At 44.6% G+C, this 24343-nt stretch overlaps 1 protein-coding gene across 2 annotated transcripts in view; it reads left to right on the forward strand.

The window, feature by feature from the left end:
- The first annotated feature begins 273 nt into the window (after positions 1-273).
- MACROD2 (mono-ADP ribosylhydrolase 2) overlaps positions 274-24343 on the forward strand; it is an 840242-nt gene continuing 816172 nt past the window's right edge. For both annotated transcript variants that reach the window (XM_065739549.1, XM_065739548.1), the window contains exons 1-2: positions 274-425; positions 4202-4318. In XM_065739549.1, the coding sequence (XP_065595621.1) occupies positions 380-425; positions 4202-4318 (163 nt within the window). In that variant the 5' untranslated portion in view covers positions 274-379. The remainder of the gene's footprint in view (positions 426-4201; positions 4319-24343) is intronic.

Here is a 24343-nt window from a genome sequence, read left to right on the forward strand (position 1 = left end):
CCGGGTCCCAGCGCCCTCTCCGGGGGGAGGGGGGGGCGCCGCTGTCGCAGCCAAGCACTCGCCGCGCTCGACGCCCACCTCACCCCCGATCCCCGCCCCGCCGCTGCCCGCGGGCCGTTCCGCGCCGCGCCCGGGCCGGCGGGCGGAGGAGGGGGCTGCTGAGCGGCGGCTGCCGGAGCCAACGGGCGGCGGGGAGAGGGGCGGGCGCTGCGGGGGTGTCGGGTTAGAGCGAGGCGTGACCCAGCTGGCGGGCGGGCGGGCGCGGAGCTGGGGAGCAGTGCGCACGGCGGCGGTCGCTGAGGCTCGGCTTTCCCTACACCCTTCCCCCCCCGTGAGCCTGGGGAACCTGCAGCTGAAAGCCGCCGCCAGCCACAGCACCATGTACCCCGGCAACAAGCGGAAAAAGCTCTGGCGGGAGGAGAAAGGTACAGCCGCCGCCGCCGCCGCCGCCCTCTCCTCGTGGGGCCGCCCCATCCCGGGACGGGCTCCCGCCGCGGCCTGCGCGCTCTCTGCGCGCCGGGGCCGCCTCCCGCGGGCGGGCTGCGGCTCTGGGGGGGCGGGGTGGTGCGGGCCCGGCAGGGCGGGCACTGAGCGCTCCCGTCCCGCGGTCGTCTGCGCGGGCTGTGTGTGTGTGTGTGTGTGTGTGTGTACGTGGGGGGCCGGTGTGAGATATGTGGGTTACGGCGCGGGTAAGGCACCTTCCTGCCTTCTTGCAGGGCTCGTCGCTCTTACTCTTTTCCCTCCGCGTTTCTGGAAGCACGGTGTCGGGCTCCGGAGCTGGCCGCCCGCTGGAGGCACGGGACAGGCACTGTGTGCTGACCTTGCCTTAGAGATGTGCGCCTATGGAGCCACTGGACGCGATGTAAATGCCGACGGAGAAAACGAGGCGGCCAGGCAGGGTGTTTCCAGGGGCTGGTGGGAGCCCTGCGCCCAGGAACAGGGAGGAATACTAAAGCACGCGCACAGGTCCTGTTAGGAGTTGTCTTCCCCCCTCATCGCTGCTGCTGAGTGTGTTTTGCGAGTCAGGATGGCAGGCAGCCCCTCACAGGACGGTGAGCATCCCGCGGGAAGCGAACCCGTAGGCATCGGGGAAAAGAAAGATCTGAGAGCCACAGATCAGTTCATTGCTGTGCAGGTTAGCTGCTCCATTCTACCCATCCCCAGGGCAGGGCGTTGCGTTGCCTGTCTTCACATTGAGCGGTCTTAGAAGCAACATTCCTTCCAGACATCCTGTTTCTACCTGGCTTTGAAGCTCTTCTTTTCCAGAGCAGAAGAAGCCCACCAGCACAGCGATGCCGTGGTCTGTGGGGTATGAAGATGTTGCTGAATGCTCAATGCAGCTCAGCTGCTGCTGAGGGTGCTCTGCCCATTGAAGCGTGTGTCTGAGTGCTGGGACTCTTGCACAGTGAGGCTGAACAGCACTTGCTAGTCTTCTGCTCCAGTAACTGCTCCTTGGTGTTGTGTTTGTGGGGTCGGCCCTGGGCCCTTTACACAGGGAAGGGATAAAGTGCTGCTGTGCTGCTGCTGCTGCTCTTTAGCTTGCAGCCCTGAGTGGCTGTTCTTGTCAAGTGTTCTTTTGGCTAGAGAGCAAAACTAGAGCATCCTGACTTCTTTCTTTTGTAGCCAGGTTGACTGTGATAGCAAGCATTCTGCTAGGCCTGCCTCTGCCACTCCTGGCTCCCACAGAGCTGATGGGGTTCCTGGTCCTGCTTCTCCCATGGATATTTGACGGTGGATCATTCTCAGCCTTTTATATTCCAGAGAGTTTTGTTCTTTCCCTCCAAAAGACCTAGCCAAACTAACAACAACAACAAAAAAGGCTACTAAATACTGACTTTAAACCCACTGGTAATTAACTGGGCTTTCCTTAATTACTTTGTTAGTAACTGAGGATTGATTCACTTTCTTCTGGGCTGGATCTTGTTTGGAGTCCATTGAAGCAGCAGGAGCAGCACTGGTATTGATGTCAGTCTTGCAGCAGGGAACTGATCTGCCTGTGAGCTACTCAAAGCAGCACTTGCAGCTAAAGGTGCTGGCATCACCTTACAGGAGGCCTGTGTGCATCTGAACCTTGGCTGAAATTCTCTTTGGTGACTCACAAGAGTGAAGCTCTGCACTTCCTTCCTACACAGGGAAAACTTGGAGTTTGAAGGGCAGGGAAATGGCTCTGTGACATCTTCAGCGAAAGGCAGGCAGACTTTCTGTGCTAGTTGGTCCTCTGGTTTGACACATGCTAACACACTCTGTTTCCCTCTCACATTCAGATTTGCCTTTCTTTAATACTTCTAACAGACACATTAAATACTTGGTGTGTTTGAAGATCAAGCAGTAGAGCTAAGTGTGTATTTGCAATGCATAATGGTGATTCTAATCACATTATTTGTACTTTTGTACTTGCATGTATCCAATTAAGATACCAAGCCAGAATAATGCGATAGAAACATTTCTGTTGACTGAGGGAGGAGCCATACTGTCAAAACATCAAAATACATCTGTTTTGATAAGGGTGTCTGTGCTCAAAGCCTGCCTCTGGTATTTTACACTGTACTGATTTTCTCTGTGTGGAATTAGAGAAGTTATTTCGATGGTGGGGAGATGGTAGTATGGTGCAAGAGATTTTTTTCTTGAGAGCTTTGCCCTGAGAGGCACTTTCTGTTCAACTCCTCCACTGCTCCTTCAGCTTGATAAGAAAATACTGTCTCTGTGTCCATTCATGATGTGGATCTTACCTTTCCCTGTGTCTCTAAAACTTCTTCAGTCATCAAAGAGTACTTAGTACTGACTGATGTGTCAAGAGAAGGTGTTAGTGTGGTGATGGTAGCACAGTGTCACTGTTAGGACGTGGCCAGTAGCTTGATTAGCGAGTGCGAGTCCTGACATGCTTTATATTCATTTTTTTTTATTTTTCTCCACCGCATGGAAGGGTGCATCTTGTACAAAGCTAGCAGCAACCATTAGAAGTGTATTTCACTACTTCTGAGGGAGCCCATCCTGCTTGGTGGGGTGAAAAAGAAGGGGATCTGTCTGCAAGAGCCTGGTGCCCGGCCTGCGTCACTGGGGTGCTTTTCTTCCTTTAGTGCACTTAAAGCCAACTCTGAAGAAGAGTGAAGTTGGCAGCATCTGTCCTAATGGTACAACCCTTTACTTTTCAGTAAGTGTTTAGGGAAAGGCACTGTGTCTGTTTCTCAGAAGAAAACCTCCTGTGTGCACTTCAGTGTGGTAACTAAGTGTGTCATACTAATGCTCAAATACAGAACTCTTAAGTCTTAACCCAGGCTGCTCATCTCACACCTGGGTTCTGTTTCACAGCACTTCCAGTCCAACGGTTTCAGGTAGTGCTGGTCCTGGGCTGCCTTTAGAAACTTGTTTAGCTAACAGAGTGCAGTGGGCTTTCCCAGCAGTTGGTGTGTGCTCAACTGGTTTGTCAGCCCAACTTAGAGGTTTCTTTTGCTTACCCTTGGGTGACCAGCTTGTAGCCTACAGTATTTTCTGGAGCTGCTGATTTTGGATCAAAATGGGATTAAATACTACTGGATTTGGTTAGAGCAAATGATGGCAGATCTCTCATGCTTAGAGTTGTATTGTTTGCAGACAAAACAAAAACACTTTTCTTATCTCTGCAGTCATCTAGAAAATGACATAAAATACGCTTTTGCTGATTTTTTTTTCTTGTAGTGTATGGACACTGTTAATTTTGTACTATTCTCCCATCTTTCTTTGCTGGAATGTGTGAAACGTGTTTCAGTAAAAATACAGCAATTGTGATGTTCCAGTGTGGTGGTTCTGTTTGTTTTTTAAATCTGATTTATGGAAAACCTAAAGAATATGTTCTGATATGTGGGAACTCTATAAAACAACAATTCCCTATTTAATGAACCTGCTGTCAGATCTCTGATGCTGAGTTCAAGTGACTGGAAGAGGAGGTGCTGTAGTGATGGGGAAAGGAAATCTGTACAGCTGAGAGAGCAATGAAGAGGCATTTATTTTTTTTGCTGAACTGGGATATCCAGAAATAGGTGTAGGCAGTTCTAAATACAGTGTTCAGCTTCTGTTATTTGTAACTCATCAAATCATCCGTGCTTGTTTCTTTCAAGGAGTGTTTGGTTGCCTCAAGGACACTGAATTGGTCACTACTTGGCCAATGTACAAGAACATATGCAAGCTTGCAGAACTTTTATTTCTTTCTTTTCCCCCTAAACAGAACGTTTGCTGAAGATGACCTTGGAAGAAAGACGCAAAGAGTACTTAAGGGGATACGTTGCACTGAAAGATATTCCAACATGGATGGAAGAAATGAGAAGCAAGAGTGAAAGTGACGGTAAGTAAAATGGGAGAATCTTATGTAATAAACTATTTTGTTTACTCGGCCTTTTTTGTTTTCTCAGTGACTTTTCAGAGCAGCGAGACTTTAAATCTTCGTTGTTAGTAGCAGTGGCAGCCTTAATTGGGGTCAGGAGTGCTTCACTGGGGTGAGTGGGATAAAACAACAAAAAAAAACCACTTCAGGGTTTCCAGTATTCCATAAGTACCTGTGCACACAGACATAGTAACAGTGGTACCCTTTGCTACGCAAAGTAGCTATTTTCTGCATGTGTTGCTATTTTGTAGATACTCAGCCATCCCTCATGAACTTTGTCTTTAAACTCAGAAAGCTTAATGGTGTGGGGAATCTGGGCAAAATAGTGTTGTTCTTGTAGGTTGCTGAAAGGCAGTGGGGAAGTGCATGAGTTGTGGGGGTTACTGAAAATCCAGAGACAAGACAAGATTGGATTTGAAATCTCTCTTGAAAACATTTCTTACTCATGATCCTACCTCTTTTCTTGGGCTGAAGAGCTTCAGCCTGGCCTGGATGAGCTGCTCATCTCTTAGTGTTATCACGATGGCCAGGAGGGTTGTCCAAATACTTGCAGTGAAAGCTGTCTAGAAACGTGAATCTAACTTCTTAACATTGATAAGATATCTGAGGTCTAGGCTGATAAGAATTTAATTCTGTTACAGTGTCTCATTCTTTTTTCTAGTTCTTTCCTTTACTTATGTGTGTAAAGAAGAGGGACTTACTGGTCTGGTTTCCTCCTCCACTTTCTATGTTTTGTCTGGCCTGTTTATTGGGTTCTAACTGTGAAATGTAGAGTACTCTCCATGTCAGTTTTCTTACTGCTGCAGATACAGGAATAGGTTGCTGACCCTTTGTAACCATGGAAGGCTAATACTGGCCAGTATGAACAGGAATGCAGCGTGGTCTTGTGACTACAGGTGGCCTTTAGAATAACGCTCTATGTGAGAAGAGGCCTGAAATTTATAATCAGTTTTTAATAAAATGGGAAAGTTATAATAGTCTTCTTCCTTCTGAAGGCATTTCTGGTGACTTCTGAAGTAAAAAAAAAACAACAAAAAAACATGTCAAAAGTTTCTTAGCTTTTAAATTCCAGCGTAGTCCCATGACAGCAGTATCTATAGGTCTTTGTCCCTTTATGCTAGGTCTTTGATATCTTTATAACATCAGGAAGCTTGTCTATCTGTAAAACAAGGACTGTGTAAAATATCAAGAGATTCCATGGCTTCTCTGGAGTTCGTTTAGGTCTGTGACATGTGGGAGTATGCAGTCTGCCCATTAGTTGTAACGGGGAGACGTTTTATCCTTCCTAGGCTAACCCATGTTTTTATTCTGACAACTCTCAGGTGTAACTTATAAAACTGCTGGATCTCATATTACATGGGCTGCTGAATGTGACAAGGTGTGGATTTATGTTGTGATCGCTGTTACACCTCACATAACCAAAATGTCAGTGTCTAATGTGCGGGTATTGAATCATAGCGATGGTGAATTTATTTCTCTGTAGATACTCTTGCAGTCTCTGTTAGTACACAGTACACTGCAAAAAGTGCTGGAAGGCAAAAGTTGTGCAGTAATTTTTTTTTCTTCTCTGCCACTCAAAGTTTTTGTTGTAATGTTTTCAGGAGAAAATATCTTTAGTCCCTTGTTTTTTCTAGATATCTTTCTTGTAAATAAGTCATGTGTAGTAGTGAACTTGTGGAAGTCTAGATTACTGAAATGTTTCCATGTTTCAGCTGATCAGCACAATTAAAGAATTCTCAATGTTAGTGAGACCATTACCGTATCTGTTTCAAACTCTGTTTCCTTTAAATGCCAACTCAGCTCTGAAGGTATCAAGAGTAGGAGAGGGTGGATGAGCCTGCATGTGCTGAAATCAGTGACGACTTGAGAACGCCATGCCCAAGCTCTGCTGTTTCCTTTGAGTGAAAGGTTACTTCTTGCAGTGACAAACTCAAGAGCTCTGAAGGAAAAGGAATAAAATGAAATAATAAATGTGTAGACTTGACAAGCTAAGACAACAACTGATGAGGGACGTGGAAAAAGTTTTCTACCATTTACTTCAAACACCGTATACTGTGAATAAAATACAGATTGATTAGGAAAGTGCAGAAAGGCTGCTCAGAAAGAGCGATGAGGAGAATTCAAGACAAGAACCAAGAACAAATAACCTGAAGCAGGTATGATCAATATTCTGCTGGAGTGAGGAGCTGGAGGCAAAGGGGAGAGCCTCAAGGACAGGCCTAGTACCTGTACATTTCCAAACTGGAAACGAAAGGTGTTAAGTAGTGCACACATCTTTGTACTGGCTTTTTATTGGGAGAATCATGGTGTTAACAACATGAAGGCTTTATGGAACTGATTTTTAAACGTGAAAGTCTTGCTGGAGAGCATTTTGAGGCTCTGGTTAGGTACGTGCTTCTGCTATATGCCAGTTTAATGGCAGATTATTAAAATCTTTGGAACTGCTGAACCTGAAATGATGAAAAAAAGCTTCCTATTAGGAAGGAACCAACCTGACTGCCATGATCCATGTGGTCTTTATTGTGAAGTTTGGGGAACACACTTTGTTTTGTGGACAGAAGTGTTTCTGCCCCTGTTCCTCCTCAGCTTTCTGGTGTGAAGTGGTATTTGGAAGTAAATCCTGAAGCATACCTTTGAGTAAGTGGATCTAGGGGTGAGTTTTGTCAAGTCTGGAAATCTTAAGAAATCATAACAACTGAGGGATCACAGAATCAATCACAGAATTGTAGGGGATGGAAGGGACCTTCAGAGGTCGAGTCCAACCACCCTGCCAAAGCAGCTCCCCAGCCCAGGTTGCACAGGTAGGCGTCCAGGCGGGTCTTGAACATCTTCAGAGAAGGAGACTCCACCACTTTTCTGTGCAGCCTGTGCCAGTGCTCTGTCACTGCACTGTGAGGAAGTTCCCACACACATTTGTGCAGAACTTCCTTTTATCCTCTTTATACTGGACTCTTTCCAGGAGATCCCTGTCTTTTTTGTGCCAGTGAGCTCAGAACTGGACACAGAACTCCAGATGAGGCCTCACCAGGATCGCCTCCCTTGACCTGCTGGCCACGCTCTTTTTAATGCACAGCAATGAAAAGAATTCTGGGGAACGAAGTTATGGAGATCTGAAGGGCAAATAAGAATGACTTTTTCTTAAGTGAAAAACTATTTGTAACAGCAAAGATATTTAAGTAGAAGTTGCAAGCAGCTGTATGTAGTTGAGTCTGTTTTACTCCTTCCTGACTAAACCAAAGATCATAAATCTTTGAAGGTCTCCTCACAGGGATACGTGTCTGGATTAGCTATAAGTTGTGTATTTTGACATGGAAGGCCTTCTGATACTTTTTGATTTAGGTGGGGAAGAAGGGTGATGTGGAATGCAGACATGAAATTAGTGTCCACTGATCTGAACAAAGGGAAGTAAGCTCTCAGGTGTGTGTGTTTCTGGAAGGACTGCATTGGCAGTGTTCCTGTTTTGGCAAATAACTGGCCAAGCTGGGAAGGCAGACCTCAGGGTACCATAACTGTCCATTCTCCTTACGCTGTCATTACTGACAAGTGATCCTTTCTAATCTCAGAGCAGATAATAGGAAGGGAAACAATCTCTTCCTCTTAAGGATGTATCATAAATGACAAAACTTTTTTTGTTTGTTTTAACCACATTAAGAGAAAGAGAAACTGTCAAGTTAAGAACTAAGAATGACCCTGTCATACAGGGCAAGGTAGTCTGCGTGTACTGTAATCCATCCTTCCTCCTACATCTCGTTCTCCAGCTATACCGAAGCCAGAAATGTCTCATCTGTTCTGTTATGCACTTGGAAGCAGGGTTTCTTCTGACAGCTTGCAGATAATGGGCTAGTTCACTGAAACTCTGGATTTTTAGTACCTCAATTTCAATGCTATTTGTTATATATCACCTTATGTTATATACTTGGCTTGTACGGGAATTATAATTTGTGTTTTTTTTACGTTTGGTGAATAAAGAGCCATGATGTAGAAGAACTAAGAATTGTTTGGAGTTAATTATCTAGTAACTTATTCCTTGGTACAGTTATTCCTGAAGATGTCATTGTGGTTCAGTGGGGAAACTTTGGAATAAACTTCAAAAGAAAACTTTTCCTTGAGAGCTGTTCTAAAAACTGTGGATTTGAGAAATCTGCTGCTGCTGAGTTTTGTGTACTAATAGTGGATAAATGCTTGGTTGCATTTCCATTCAGTAAGTGGATTTATAGCCAATTCACAGCATCTGACAGTCCTGCTGGGCTGTCAAGCTCTGTGGGATTCATTGGTGTACCAGTGGTGCAGAAGTGATGGGAAAAGTCTTTAAATCATTATCTGAATTTGCTAAGAGTAACTATTTTTTATTAGATGAAGTAAAAAAGGAAGGATACAGCAGCTCTTGAGATGTCTTGTTTGTTTAAATGTCTGGAACAGCATGCAATTTTTTTTTGTTTTAGCAAATCTTAGCCGATTTGATGTTTTGGCTGCTTCTGAATTTTCTTAATATGCTTTATTTTTAGAAAATGATACGGTTCAAAATGTGCTGAAATTAATCTACTTTACCACTGAATATCTTATGTATATTTATGAGGTTTAGATTTAATAAAAGCATCTTTGTGATAGAAATCTGTTGATTTCTTAATATTCAGGGAGATGACAAGATTAGAGAGACAAAGCATCTGTATAAAGCCACTCAGTGCTTAATGTTTAAAAGAAAATGTATGATCATATTAAACTCTACTGACCAGCGTTTCTTGATATTGTTAACTAATCACCAATCATACTGCATGCTTCAGAGCTTCTTCTCTGTATGCTGCGAGTGCCCATCCTGCAGGAATCGTGAATCGAGGTATGGCTGTCTTTATGCAAGTTGTTAAACAGCCTGTGGGAAGTAAGCTACTTAGCCACAGTGAAAAGATACCAGAAGTCTGCAAGTGAGAAACGGTGTCTTGCAAAATTGTTCGTTATCTTCAGTGGGTTATACAGAAAAAGAAATGGTTTTATGAGAACGTGAAAAATCTCTGGGAGCTGCTCCGCAACCGAGGGTTTCTGACTGTAACAGCTCTGTGAAACCAGCACACTTCAAGACCACCCCCTACCAAGAAAACAAGTCCATCAACTGTATTTGGAACAGATTTCTACCTGAGTGATAGGGATGAAACTCAAGTGGGACATCCTTATGTCCATGTGATGCTTGCTCTCTGTCAGTCAGTGGAAATTGTACTTTCGCTGCTGATGCTGGTTGAAGTTGGCAGTACAGAAGGCTTTCAGCTCAGTTCATGTACAAAACTTGTGTGCTCCAGTTCAGGATCTCCTGCTATTGTAGCTGTGGACTAGGAATTTTAGCTTTGTTTAAACTTAGTGCTCTGTTTGGTTTGGTATTTTATGTTTTGAACATTGGATTACTGCTTGGTTACTCATACTGAACATCTTCAGAGCCTTCAGGAGACCTTGTGGTGTGCTTTGTTAGAAAGCTGTCACTTACATGCATGCAGAGCTTACTGCTTATTGACTGCTGGTTGAACTCTACTATAATACTCACATCCGTGGCTTCTGAGATGCTCATGATATTCAAGTAGTTTATCTGTAGAATTCCTTACTTTCAGTGCAAGTAGCTGTACGTGACAGACGTGAGCAGACTGATGCTCCATATCTTTCTATTTTTCTAAATGTGCATTCTTTTCCAAACACAGCTTTAGAATGTGTAGAGATGGGGAGAATACCTTTGTGAGCAAGTTTGAAGGTAAGGTGAGAGGTGGCTATTTTGGGGGAGGGTTGGTTTGGTTTTAGTGGCGAATATTCCGATTTAGTTGGTGATGTACTTGACATAAATAGACAAGTAATTCAAAGAATACGTTTAGCATAGAGGATGGAAAAACTGTGATGAATAGAAAGAACCAATGTGTATTCAATTGACCTTGTAGTTCCCCGGTGAGCAGCATAGATATAACCTTTATAGGATGGATTAGCTGTCAGAGTAGTAATGCCTGTGTTAGTTTTCTTCAAAGAAAAATCTTGCCTTCAGCAACTGCAAGAGATGGTTATTAAAAAGCAAGAAATCAGCCCTGTTTTTATATATATATATATATTTACTAAGAACACATAATTCAGTATGGCTAATTCTATAAGTCGATAAATCACTTGGCTTCTTAAGCTGTTGTTCCATAATTTATTTCTTACCAAGTTAATAGCCACACAGCATTAATGAGAACGTTAAGCTTATGCGGGTCCCTGACACAGCTGTCATTTTGTGATGCTTCTGTATTGCAGCTGAGAGAACCCCTTATATTTGATATGCTAACCGTAGTTTTCCAAGGGATAGCATGCTGCTATCAAAAATGAATTAGAATCCTTACTGCAAGCTATCAGTCACTCTTTTGAGAGTCATAGTAGTGAAGGTACAATGTGAAGTTTAATGCGAGTTAGCCAGGAGAAAAATGTTCTAATGTTGAAGTGCTCCTAACTTGAGTCTTGACACAATTAATAATTCTCAAGCCTCCATCCCGTGCAATAAGAGAATCAGATGCTCTTTGTAGCTGCTGAACATTGTATGCAGCTGAGTACGGAGGTCCCTAAGGAAGTTTGAGCTAGAATCAAAGCACAGATAATGCTGTGTGTTGTCAGCAGGTAGGCTTGCTTGAATGGCAGGGAAGGATGACTTTATCAGCAGTGGTGCTGTGTATAAGGCAGTATGTGTTGTTCCTCAGAAACTGCTGAAAATGTAGAGTTTTTGAAGTTCCAGCCTGGATTTTATTCAGTGGCTGGCTTGCCTCATATTCAAGTCCACAAAGGGAAAGACTAGTTATCTTCTTTGGTGACATGGCTTTGAGTGTATGTGGGTGGAGGAATATGGGTCTTGGTTTCCAGTAATTTCTGTTTATGTATGTATCATTTTTTTCCCTCAATGGGTATTTCTTCTTCCAATTTTTGTGTTTAAAGGATGAGCTTCCTTTTGAGCAGGGCAGATTGCAAGATCAAATTTCCAAGTTAATTTCTTCCTCTGTGAGGAGAGTTTCATTAAGTCATCTAGTTTTGTTCAGTACGGTATTTTGGCTCCAGCCTTAATCTGTAATTTAGGATAGATAGTATGTTGTGTCTTTGCAGTCTTTTGCAGACAGATGTGAGCTAATGTGCCAGCCTGAGGGGAGAGAACATGTTTGATTAGCTTGAAGCCAAGATCAAGCTGTTGAATTTTAAGCCATGGCAAGGGTACCTGTGTAGGCCTGATGCTTTGTTGACTGGTTGCATGGCTTTCAGATACCTTCAAGTACTGGCAGAACAAGCTGCTGTCCTCCTTCAGATGACTAGGAGCCTCTTTTTAATTGGTCAGTAAGAGAGCGAAGACCAGTGTTGCTTGCCTTGCTTCACCACAGTTTAGTTGTGACAGACATTCATGAAGACACTGAATTATTGTCTCAATGTGGCTTTGTTGCCTGGGGCCAACAGCAATTAGTGCTTGCACAGGCTCTGCCTGCCAGCTGCTGCTCTTTGGATGTGGGAGGCTTGCATCGGGTCTGGAAGTACATTGCTATCTTTTGGTTCTTAAACTTCCTTGTTAAGTTAGCAGTGTCACTGATACACTTCAGACTCATTGAGCTCACTGTTCGGATGTTGTTAACCAACTTTCAAGCATAGCTGTGTTTACTCCACGCACAATTAAACACATGATTACACATGTGTTAAAAAGCTAATCACTGGAAAGCAGATAAGCTTGACATCTCTTTTTTGGTTCACTAGAGCCAAACTGCTCAGTTCAGTAGAGCCAACTTGCTCACCACGCAGAAACATATCTAACAACCAGTTTGTGTTTGAACAAGCTGTTGTAATACTTCCCATGTGAAGTGGTACGTGTTTTTTTCTGTGAGCTGACAATCCAGCTGATGCACCATGACAAAATCCACTTGGCACTGAGTTCATCAACCCTGTATACTGATGTTTGTGGTAGTGCACAGTAAATGCCTTCCCATGCTGGAGGGCAGGCTTGGACAATCCATTTTATTTTTAAACTTTTGTACAGCTTTAAGACCTCTGAAATTATAATGTGATACAGCTTAATTTCTGATGTAAATGGGAAGAGGGGAAGCACACAGCAAGGGTAATGAGACTGGCAGCTTCTTCATGTGTGTGGAAGGGAGGGTGATGAAGGCCCTTTCCCAAAGTTTCCAGCTGTTCATGTAGGCAGGGTGCTTTAGGATGAACATCCTCTGAAAGGCAAGCTCTCAGCTTCATGCTGATATAGTCCATCTATAATGCAGACCTGAAGAGAGTGTGGAACGATTCATCCATCTGCTTTGCTTTAAAACATTTACCTGCCTTGTCTACCTCTGGCTTTCCTGCCCAAATATGGGCCTTTTGGGTATCCTCTCGTGTACTGATGCGGGTAGTCTGTAAAGGTGGTATAAGTTGCCTGTCATAGTTGTGCAGCAATTGAAAGACTTCTAGTTCAAGTTGAGCCTGTATTAGATTAATTTCAGTGCTTGGTATTGTCCTTTGTGTGAATAAGGAAAGAAGACGTCGTGGGATTTAGTTGTCAGACACGCTGCTGGAGTGTGTCCAGAGGAGGGACACAGAAATGATCCCAGGGATGAAACATCTCCCAGCAAGGACAGGCTGGGAGAGCTAGGCTGTGCAGCCTGGAGAAGGGAAGGCTCTGGGAGACCTGAGAGTAGTACCTGGGGGGGGAGGGCTATAAGAAAGAAGGGATGGACTCTGTAGCAGGGTCTGCTGTGTTAGGACAAGGGGAAATGGTTTCAAACTAAAAGGTTTAGATGGAATATAAGGAAGAAATTTTTTACACTAAGGCTAGTGAGGTGCTTGCCCAAAGAGGTACTGTATATGCCCCTGCAGACAGCCAAGGTCAGGCTGGAAGAGGCTCTGAGCACCTGATGGAGCTTTGGGTGTCCCTGTTCAGCACAGGGGGTTGGGCTAGATGACCTTTAGGTCCCTTCCAACTCAAATGATTCTATATTGCTGGGTGCATGGATCAGTTATACTTAAAGAAGTAGAGGCCAATTTTTTTCTGTTCTCTTTTATTGGTACCATAGAACTAAAATTTTAAATGTATTGCTGATAACTAAATCCAGACAGAATAAGGTGGTCTTAACCACTTTGTAATGAGTTATGCTGTGATATTCTGGTGCTTTGAGATTTGGTATTTCCCTCCCTCCCTCCTCAGCACGCCTTTTTAAAATTATTTCATTTCAGATAAACATGCAGAAGAAGATTAAGCTAAGAATGTTTCTTCTGTGAGTGAGTTTGTATTGTGTCCTATGTTTGAACTCCTGAAAGTAAGCAAGTATGACTGTCAGCCCTAATGGTTCTTGATAGGGTACCTATCAAATGCTTTCACATCTTAATTCTGTACCTTACTTTGGATTGAACTCCTATTATTTCTCAGGATAGCAAGTTGTTATACTTTATTTTTTCTACGTCTCCTCTTGGGTGGAGAAATGTTTCAAGGTAAGCGTGATGCATGTTTAGTGTCTTCTCGTTGAAGATGCTGTTTTGTACTTGCATAAAAACATACGTATATATATCCCAGTACAAGAAAACCAGAGGGCCAGTGGCCTGAAATGTTTGATGGCAGTTCTGCTGCAGTTTGGTAGTTTGCTGATAGTTAACTTTGTATTTCCAGCCTCCTCAGTATGTATTACAAGAGGCAGTAGTGCTCAACTAGAGAATCTGTTGCTTAGCAATGGTGTAGGAAATTTATATGGTACAGAATGTAGAGTAAAATTTCGCTTCTTAGAAAGCTAATGAATCTATGATTGCATGCTATGAGCGTGTTTAAATTCTGCATGATGCTGTGTGTGCTGTGTACAACTATTAAAAATGGGTTTATCCCTCATGGTAAATAAAATAGATGCTGCTGAAGTCCTAACACCTGGTTACACATAAAAATACTTTTTTTTTTTCTCCAGCAAATTTCTGAAGTTGAGGGAAGGAATACTGTGCTGCTGGCAGTGTAAGTTTTGGGTGAAGGTTAACTTGGGAGAGTAATTTAGACATATTAGTAATACGAATATAGTGATGTTGTCAAGACACAAATCTTGTAGTTAAGGTGATCTGCTTTGTCTTTGAAGGAACCTGACAAAGCAGCTATAGTCTTTCAGCTTTATTTGAAAGAAGAAAAAAAAAGCATCAGCGTGTTTAAGCAGTGGTCTAAAAACATATGTTGTTCTGTGTTTTTTGACCTCTCATCATCAGCTGCATGCTGCCTGTTGTAGAGAGAGATTGTGGGAATTGAATTGGAGCTGGTGTGGTTCTTGTCTCCAAGTGACCTCAGCTGACTGCTTACCACCCTTCAGTCAAGCTCATGCTGCCATTCTGGAAGAGGAATTTGTATTTCAAAGTTCTTGCTCTCCCTCAGATCCAGGTACTGATTGATCATCAGGCTTAGGCAAGAACTTAAATATGCCATCCAACAGCGTTGTTATTCCAATATATTGTCACTAAGCCTTGAATCCCTCTGAAGGCTCACATTAAAAAAACAAGGCAGTGATTGAGTGAGTTTCTTTAAATATGCAAAGCACAGCTCCTTCTGGGTTTCAGCTGAAGTGGCAGCCATGCCTATGGACCCTAACTAGTGAAATCTCAAGCCAGAGAAGTAAGTGTAGCAGCTGTGTGCTGACTCTCCAAGTAAACACACCAATACCCAAGGGCCTCAGCCTACTTACGCTGAGTCTTTGCTCTGGCACTGTGCATGCCACTGAGGTGAAGAGACTTTGATTTATGAATTGACAACTGTGTGTCCCTGCAGAGCAAGTTGTATAACAAATGTGGATTGGGCATGTATTCAGTTTCTTGTTCTCACTGTTACTGTTGCTTTCCCAAACTTTGTTCTTGGTTTTGCATTCCATACAAGGTCTTGCTCGGTTTCCCAGAAAGCTGAAGAAAAGGGCCAGCCACTCTGCTCTTTCACCACCTTCTTCCCACAGACTTAAAGGGCTATTTTCTCCTCTGTCTTGTTTTTGGGGGACATACAGAACTGTGTGGGTGGACTGAGAAAAGGTAGGAATGTAACATCGCATGAAATACCCAAGAGCTTTGTAACATCACAATAATAGTGTTGTGCACAAGTATTGCATGGATTGCCAGGACTGGTATTCATTCCTATTCATTTTTAATGAATTCTTATGGTATGCCACTCCCTAATGTGTAACATGGCTCCCCAGTGACTTCCAATTCCATTCTATGGCTGAAAAGTAGAGGCACATATTTATAAACCTGTTCCTGGGCTGCTGCTAAGTTTATGTTAACACAGATCAACAGAGTTACCTCTAGGGTTTTTGGAGTATCCCTTCAGAGGGATGTGTTTGTAGCACTGTTGAGCTCAATTAAGATGTGATTCACTGGATATGGGCTCCTTAGATAACCAGTGGACACTGGGTGATGTTCATTTAAGTAGAGTTATTGAACACTTCTAGAAAAACCCTGAATGGGAGGCATCATAACGTCCTGGACTGGAAGCTGGGGCAGAGGACTGCACACTGCTGAACACTGAAGACTGGAAAGTGTGGTTGATGCACTGGGTGAGTGATAGAGATAGTCAGAGGGCTGGAGCATCTTCTCTATGAGGAGAGACTGAGAGCTAGGATCGAGCCTTCAGGAGTCAGCTCCCAGGTGAGATGTTAGCAATAATTGTAAGCATATGACAGTAGGATATAAGAAAGACAGAAGATAGCTCTGGATTTTCCACCAGCACACAGTAGAAGGGCAGGAAGATGTGATCTCTCCTTGAAAGAGGAGAGATTCTGTCAAATAACTGTTGTTATTCTGTCAAATAACAACAAAGCACTTGTTGTGAGGGCTGTACCTGGAACAGAGACAGTTTGTGGAGGCTCTATCCTTGGAGATAAAACCCAACTGGACAGGATCCTGGGCAACCTTTGAGCAGAACAGTCTCCAGAGGTTCCATTCAACCTCACCTGTGTGTGATCTGTGTGCCCTGCTAGCACTTGGCTAATCTGATGATACCCTTTGTAATTAGCTGAAACTGAGCATATTGGCAGAGTAGTGTCAGAGAAAGTCCTGGTGCCTTTGACTTGCATGTTGTGCAGCATTTTTGGCTGGGTATATAGTGACTTGTCTGCAACAGATGTTTCTTCCTCGTGCTCAGGTTGTGATTGTGTCCAGGAACTGCTACAGCAAATCTGTAGTACAAATCTGAGATACTGTAGTGCATCTGTGAACGCTTTCCCAAGATGATGAAACATGTGGAAATAATACTTGATTTAAATCAAGCAATTGCCTTTCCTGTACAATCATCCACTGTTAGTAGGAGTGAAAGCAGGCACGTAATGTAACAGATCTTACAATCTGTCTTTTGAAAAGCTCTGTAAGCATATGCAGAAACAAACGGAATGGAAAGCTGTGTTAAATGTGAGGTTAGTAATTGCTGATAGGTTGTCATTTTTAATCTGTACAAGACATTTGTAAAGCGAAGCCTTGGGGGAGAGGGGAAAGCGCTGAAGAAGGGAATGCCGAATATCTAGTAGGATGGTTACTGCACCTTTTCCTTTGGTCAGGCACTCTTACACACGCTCAACTTGATTTTTCAGCAGCCTGTGAAGAGTGCAGTAGTGTCCTAATCCAGCCTTTTGCTGGGCGTTCTCCCAGGAGGGGAAGGGTTGGAGGCTGCTTGGGTTGGTGTTGGAGTTCCTGTTCCTTGTGCCTTCCCAGCGCTGTCTGCAAGTCTTGTTATAGGTTGCTGTAGGAGAAGCATTGTGGGGATACATGTTTCCATGAGCAGCTCTTGTAGCAGGGATGAGAGCAGATTTTTTTTTTCTTCTTGTGGAAATGAGTTACTTCCTTGAGAAGCAAATTCTACAGCTGTTTATAAGTGATGAAGCTTTCCCTTATTCAGCTCTGTTGCTTGCAGTTCATGCTGTTGCTCTCATTCACAGAATCGTTTGGGTTGGAGGGGACCTTTAAGATCATCCAGTTCCATCCTTCTGCTGTAGGCAGCGACACCTCCCTCTCGACCAGGTTGCTCACAGCCCCATCCAGCTTGGCCTGGAATGCTTCCAGGAAGGGAGCATCCAGAACCTTGCTGGGCAACCTGTTCCTGTGTCTCACCACCCTCACAGGAAAGAACTTCCTTATTTTTGTGAACAAGAGGAAAACATTGATAAATGCAATTTGTTAAGCAAAATTTCATTTAAATACCATAGGCTTTTGAGACTAGTGGCAGTAAATCCTTTTCACCTTTTCCTTCTTTAATTTCCTATCATATCTGCTTTTGCTCGTGCAGTGCCAAGAGCCTTCTTTTGCCAAAGGTATTACTTCATATTATGGATCTTTATTTTACTGCCATGTGTGTACTCAACTCTTTCACTAGCAAATAGTTGAAGAATTGCAGTATGTTTTTAACAGCTCTTTCAGCTGTGTTTTTTTTTTCTCGTCCTTTTCATTGCAAACTCCTTGGTATTGCTGTAAGGATTTTTGTAACTGGACATCTGAGACTGTTTTGAAAATGAAGACACTTAAGAGTGTACTAAAGATCAAAATCCCATTCTACTAAATTGAAGAGAAGGGTTGTGGTGAGGAGGGGGTGGGCCTCTTCTCCCTGATAAATAATGACAGGACGAGAGGGAACGGCCACAAGTTGTGCCAGGGAAGATTTAGATTAGACCTGAGGAAACATTTTTTCTCTGAAAGAGTGGTCAGGCACTGGAATGGCCTGCCTAGAGAGGTGGGTGAGGCACCATCCCTAGCGCTGTTCAAGAAGCGTTTAGATGAGGTGCTAAGGGATTTGATTTAGTAGTTCAGTAGGTAGGGATGGTGATAGGAGGATGGTTGGCCTAGATGATCTTGTAGGTCCTTTCCAACCTAATGTATCTATGAATCTATAAGGGGTTAGATAGATCACTATCAGCACAGGTGTTAACTTGCATTACCTGTGATATCCTTCTGAACTTGAATTGAAATACTAATTACTTACTTGAGATTAAGGATGAGGGGGGGGATTGGGGCAATAATCCAGGGAATGAATATTAGGTTTTAAAAGTAAAATAAAGGGTGGAGAGAGGGGAAAAATGAAAAGGAAAAAAGGCAAGCTGATGTTCATGCCCTTGATGAGGGCTCCCTCTAGCGAGCTGTTCTTGAGTTCTTTTTCCTCCTAGCTCTGAAACAGTTGCCAGGCTTTCTTTCAGTGAGTGGTTCTTGTTCAGTAGATCTGTTATGTTGTTTTTGTTCTGAAGAAGTGCAAGCATACCAAAGCAAATGGGCCATCCTGTCCCTCTGATCTGCTTGCACCTCCTCCTCATTCTTATCTTGCTCCAGCACAAACCCTACAGTCCTAGTTCAGAGGGACAGAACTGCCTATTTGCTTTGCTATGCTGGTATGCTTCAAACTTGAGGAAAGGTGTGGATAGAAAGAGCTCAGAGATGTAGTGAGCATGTTGGCACTGCTGAGGATAAAATAAACAACAAAACTAAACAACTCCCCTAAAAGCACTGTATTTTTGCGTTACTTCTGTATTTTTTATTATAGGGAATCTGTTAGGTCCCAGCTTGAACTGGTGATTGAGCAGCTGGTGAAGGGCTGTGGCTGCCCAGGGAGTACAGGCAAATTGTTGGCACCTGGGGAGCACAGGTGACCAAAAGGAGTGGACTGGGGGGTGGAGACCCCTGGGCTCCTATAAGGGCCTGCTGCTCAAGGGAGAGCAGCTCTTGGCCCTGGGCTGCTTCCTGAGGAGGTGTGCTGCAAGTGTGAGAGCCCCTTCACCATCTGGGTGTGTTTTAACTCTTCTTTCTGTATGTGACTATTGGTCTACCTGCAAGTATTTTGCCTGGTTCTGCCAAGAACCTGACAGAAGGAGTTTTGTTCCTTTTGTGAGCAGAATGGATGTTTTTCATTATTTTGCTGGGTTTTTGTATCAGGTTTTTTTTCTGTAAAAATCACCTTGGACAGGGGTTGGGACATGAATGTTGTATGCCTGGGCTGCACTGAGTAAAGAGGAATTACCTTGTGCCATGTGTACATAGGGTTCTCCCAAAGTAATGCCTCCTATTTCCATTGAAGATACACGTGATGCAAACACCACAATAACACTGTTTGATAGAGCACATTCTCAGCTACAAAACACTAAAAATAGTGTCAGTACTCACCACCGTGCATTTTTGCCAGGGATGAACAAATACTGTATACTGTGCTTGCAAATACCTGGATCAATGGAGGTGACCTGCTGTTACTACTGCTGAAACGCACCACTTAGTGCTCATGTTCACTGTTTGCTCTTCATCAATGTTGAACAAGTACCAGTGGATGTCATTTTTTCTACATGGAGGACATACTACCCTGCTTTTGTGACAGTAGCTCACCAGGCTGGTTTGATGGCAGCAGTTGTATTCTCAGTGAGCTCTCAGGCGTTCAACAGAGATTTCTGATGTTGCTTTACTCTTTGAGTGCTTCATCCTTGATGGTAGTTGTTCATAGATGTACATTCTGCCAAAAAGCAGTGATGTGAATAAGGTGTGATTGTGAAGCGAGAGATATTTTCCTGTGTTAGGAGAGGTCTTGGAAAAGGCTGGTCCTGAGGCTTGATCAGATTTTTGAGTTGAATGTCTGATTGCAACTTGATGCAGGGTGTCAGTTGTATGTGCCTGGGTTAGGACTTGAATTTGAGCGAGGTAGGCAGAGAAGTCTGAAAATGATGCAGGTCAGGAGGAAGTGGCAAGTAGACACTTAAAATTTTATTTGTCTTGTTTGTTCATTTTGTGTTGGGATTTGTTTTACGTGTGTCACAGTGCTATCCGTGACAGTGACCCAAGGGAAACCAAGAAGAGAGAGAGAAAGGGAAAAAGAAAAATAAACTGCACCATCAGTGGCCATGTGGCCGCCAGAGCAGAGCCACGCGCTCCGGGGGGAAAGGGGGAAACAGCGAAACAGCGGGAATAGATGGGTCTACAAAAAAAAAAAAACAACAACGGCACGATCTGAGAAGGAACGGTAACTTTACTAAAACTAATAAAGCTGAACAATTGAGAGAGAAATGAAGTTTCCAAACCAAAAGCTGTGAGCCTACGTTAAGGAGGAATTGCAGGGGCAGCTGAGAGAACTCGCCCAGGCAGAGCGCCGCCTGGCATCCGGTGCGGAGCTCCGCCCCTCTGCTGCTCCCAACAGCATTAACTCCTTCACTGCTGCATGATGCTCTGATGTGGAATACCGGCATCAAAACCACAAAACCACAACATTCCACCCCTTATTCCATTATCATCACATCATGCTTAACACATATCTATACAGAACCAAAACAGTAGTAAAAATAAATTACATACAAACATATATACATATATATACCTGGAATTACAGACTGCACTCCCTCAGCATCAAATTCCTTTGTGGTACACACTGTATGTCCCCATTTTTATCCATTACCCACCAGGTGCACCCAGGTCCCTTCGCAAAAACAGTTCCACGGAGGGGTTTGCCCTTCCCAGAGGCTGGAAGGACCCACACCGCTTTTCCCAACATGCTCCTCACATGTACCACAGGGACCTTATCTCCCACTATGGTCTGCAGGGAGCTGGACTGTGTAGGACCCTCTCGGTTGACTGATCCCCTAGTGTTGACCAGCCAGGTGGCTTCTGCCAGATGCTTCTCCCAGTGCTTAAATGTCCTGCCACCCATTGCTCTCAACGTGGTTTTTAACAACCCGTTGTAGTGCTCGATCTTACCAGCAGCTGGTGCGTGGTAGGGGATATGGTAGATCCATTCAATGCCGTGTTCTTTGGCCCAGATATCCACCGGAGAATTTTTGAAATGAGTCCCATTATTGGACTCAATTCTTTCTGGAGTGCCATGTCGCCATAGGACTTGTTTCTTGAGCCCTAAGATGGTGTTTTGGGCGGTAGCATGGGGTACTGCGTATGTCTCAAGCCACCCAGTGGTCGCCTCCACCATGGTGAGCACATAATGCTTACCATTTGTGAATGAGTTTGTGGCAAGGTGATATAATCAACCTGCCACACCTCCCCATGTTTATTCTTTTGCTGTCGCCCTTCCTGCCGGAGAGGTTTCATCCTCTTGGCGTGTTTAATTATGGCACATGTGTCACAGTCATGGATAACCTGTGCAATAGCATCCATAGCTAAGTCCACCCCTTGGTCTCTAGCCCACTGATAGGTCGCATCCCTTCCTTGATGGCCAGAAGTCTCATGGGCCCACCGAGCTAAAAAATAGCTCTCCTTTGTTCTGCCAGTCCAAGTCTATCTGAGACACCTCAATTTTGGCAGCTCGATCTACCTGATGGTTATTTTTCTGCTCTTCAGTAGCTTGATTCTTGGGCACATGAGCATCTACGTGACGCACCTTTACACCCAACTTTTTTGTTTGGGCAGCAATGTCTTTCCACAGTTCAGCAGCCCAGATAGGTTTACCCTTCCGTTGCCAGTTGTTCTGTTCCCACTGCTGCAACCACCCCCATAGAGCATTTGCCACCATCCAAGAGTCAGTATAAAGATACAGCATCGGCCACCTCTCCCGTTCAGCCACATCTAAAGCCAGCTGGACAGTCTTTACCTCTGCAAATTGGCTTGATTCTCCTTCTCCTTTGGTGGCCTCTGCAACTCGTCATGTGGGGCTCCACACAGCAGCCTTCCATCTGCGATGCTTCCCAACAATACGACATGATCCATCAGTGAACAGGGCATACGTCTTTTCATTTTCTGTTAGTTCATTATATGGTGGGGCCTCTTTAGCACATAGTACCTCCTCTGATGGTGATGTTCCAAATTTCCTGCCTTCAGGCCAGTCCATGATCACCTCCAGGATTCCTGGACAGTTGAGGTTCCCCATCTGAGCTCGCTGTGTGATCAGTGCAATCCACTTACTCCAGGTGGCATCGGTAGCATGATGGGTGGGGGGAACCTTTCCTTTGAACATCCAGTTCAGCACTGGCAGTCGAGGTGCCAGGAGGAGCTGTGTCTCAGTGCCCATTACTTCAGAGGCAGCCCGAACCCCCCCGTATGCTGCCAAAATCTCCTTCTCAGTTGGAGTGTAGCACTCCTCTGAACCCCTGTACGCTCTGCTCCAAAATCCAAGGGGTCGGCCTCGGGTCTCCCCCGAAGCTCTTTGCCAGATTCCAAGTGGGACCTTTCTCTCCAGCAGCAGTGTAGAGGATGTTTTTTACATCCTGTCCCATCCGCACTGGCCCCAGGGCCACCGCACAGGCTGTCTCCTGCTTAATTTGCTCAAAGGCCTGCTGCTGTTCAGGACCCCATGCAAAATTATTCTTTTTTTGGGTCACTTGATAGAGGGGGCTTACTATGAGGCTGTAGTTTGGGATGTGCATCCTCCAAAAACCTACTACACCCAGAAAAGACTGTGTCTCTTTCTTGCTAGTGGGTGGTGACATACTGGTGATTTTGTCAATCACATCTCCTGGAATGTGACGACGTCCATCTTGCCATTTTACTCCCAGGAACTGAATTTCTTGGGCAGGTCCCTTCACTTTGTTCCATTTAATAGCAAAACCAGCACCCAGAAGAATTTGGATTATTCGCTCTCCTTTTTTAAAAACTTCCTCTGCTGTATCACCCACACAACAATGTCATCAATGTACTGGAGGTGCTCAGGTGCCCCACCCTGTTCCAATGTGATTTGAATCAACACATGGCAAATGGTTGGGCCATGTTTCCACCCCTGGGGCAAACGGTTCCAGGTGTACTGAGCACCCCTCCAGGTGAAAGCAAACTGTGGTCTGCACTCTGTGGCCAAAGGAATAGAGAAGAATGCATTGGCAGTGTCAATGGTGGCATACCACTTGGCTGCTTTTGACTCCAGTTCGTACTGGAGTTGTAGCATGTCCGGCACAGCAGCACTCAGTGGGGGTGTGACTTCATTCAGGCCACAGTACCGTCAGCCTCCATTCTCCACTGGCTTTACGCACCGGCCATATGGGGCTGTTAAACGGTGAGTGAGTTTTGCTGATCACTCCCTGGCTCTCTAGCTGACGGATCAAGTTATGAATGGGGAGCAAGGAATCCCTGTTGGTGCGGTACTGCCGTCTGTGGACTGTTTTTGTAGCAATCGGTACCTGCTGCTCCTTTACTTTCAGTACCCCCACAACAGACGGATCTTCTGACAGCCAGGTAAAATAGACAGCTGCTGAATGTTGTCTGCATCTACAGCAGCTATTCCAAAAGCCCATCGGTATCCCTTGGGATCCTTGAAATATCCCCTTCTGAGATAATCAATACCGAGTATGCATGGAGCCCCCTGTCCAGTCACTATGGGATGCTTCTGCCAGGTTTTACCAGTGAGGCTTATTTCTGCCTCCAACACAGACAATTCCTGAGAACCCCCAGTCACTTCAGAAATATGAATCAATTCTGTCCCTTTATAACTAGAGGGCATTAGAGTGCACTGTGCACCAGTGTCCACCAGTGCCTTATATTTTTGTGGCTCTAATGTGCCAGGCTATCTAATCCACACAGTCCAATACACTCTATTATCCCTTTCCCTGCCATTCAACACTCTCTGGTTTTGGGGAAAGCTTCCTCCAAAGGATGTAAATTACTGTTGCCAAGAGTACATTCAGAAAAACAGATAACACAGTTGCCAGGGTGGCATCCTGAACATAGGTAAAGACCTGAAAAGAGCACTTGGAAACCAATCCAAATGCCGTATAATCTGTCAAGTTAGCCAGGGTGTATAGGCAGGAGGCATGTAACCCCATCAGCACACTAAAGTAGCTGTATGCAGATATGACTCCGGTGCTGAATGTGAGGAGCTTAAAAAGATGCCAACATGCCCTAAGGTTCATGAAAACCCTTAGTCCACTTAGCACCAGTTTTACAATGGAGTACAAATAACTGCATTGCCCACATCCTCCACCAATAATTGTCACGGTGTTATCTGTGACAGTGACCCAAGGGAAACTGAGAAGGAAGAGAGGAAGGGAAAGAAAAAAAAAACTGCACTGTCAATGGCCACGAGGCCGCCCCAGCAGAGCCGTGTGCCCCGGGGGGGGGAGGGGGAAACAGAGGGAATAGACG

Source organism: Cyrtonyx montezumae, unplaced genomic scaffold (assembly GCF_038088225.1).
Source record: "Cyrtonyx montezumae isolate F1298 unplaced genomic scaffold, pur_monq_1.0 scaffold_24, whole genome shotgun sequence".
NCBI classification, from domain to species: Eukaryota; Metazoa; Chordata; class Aves; order Galliformes; family Odontophoridae; genus Cyrtonyx; species Cyrtonyx montezumae.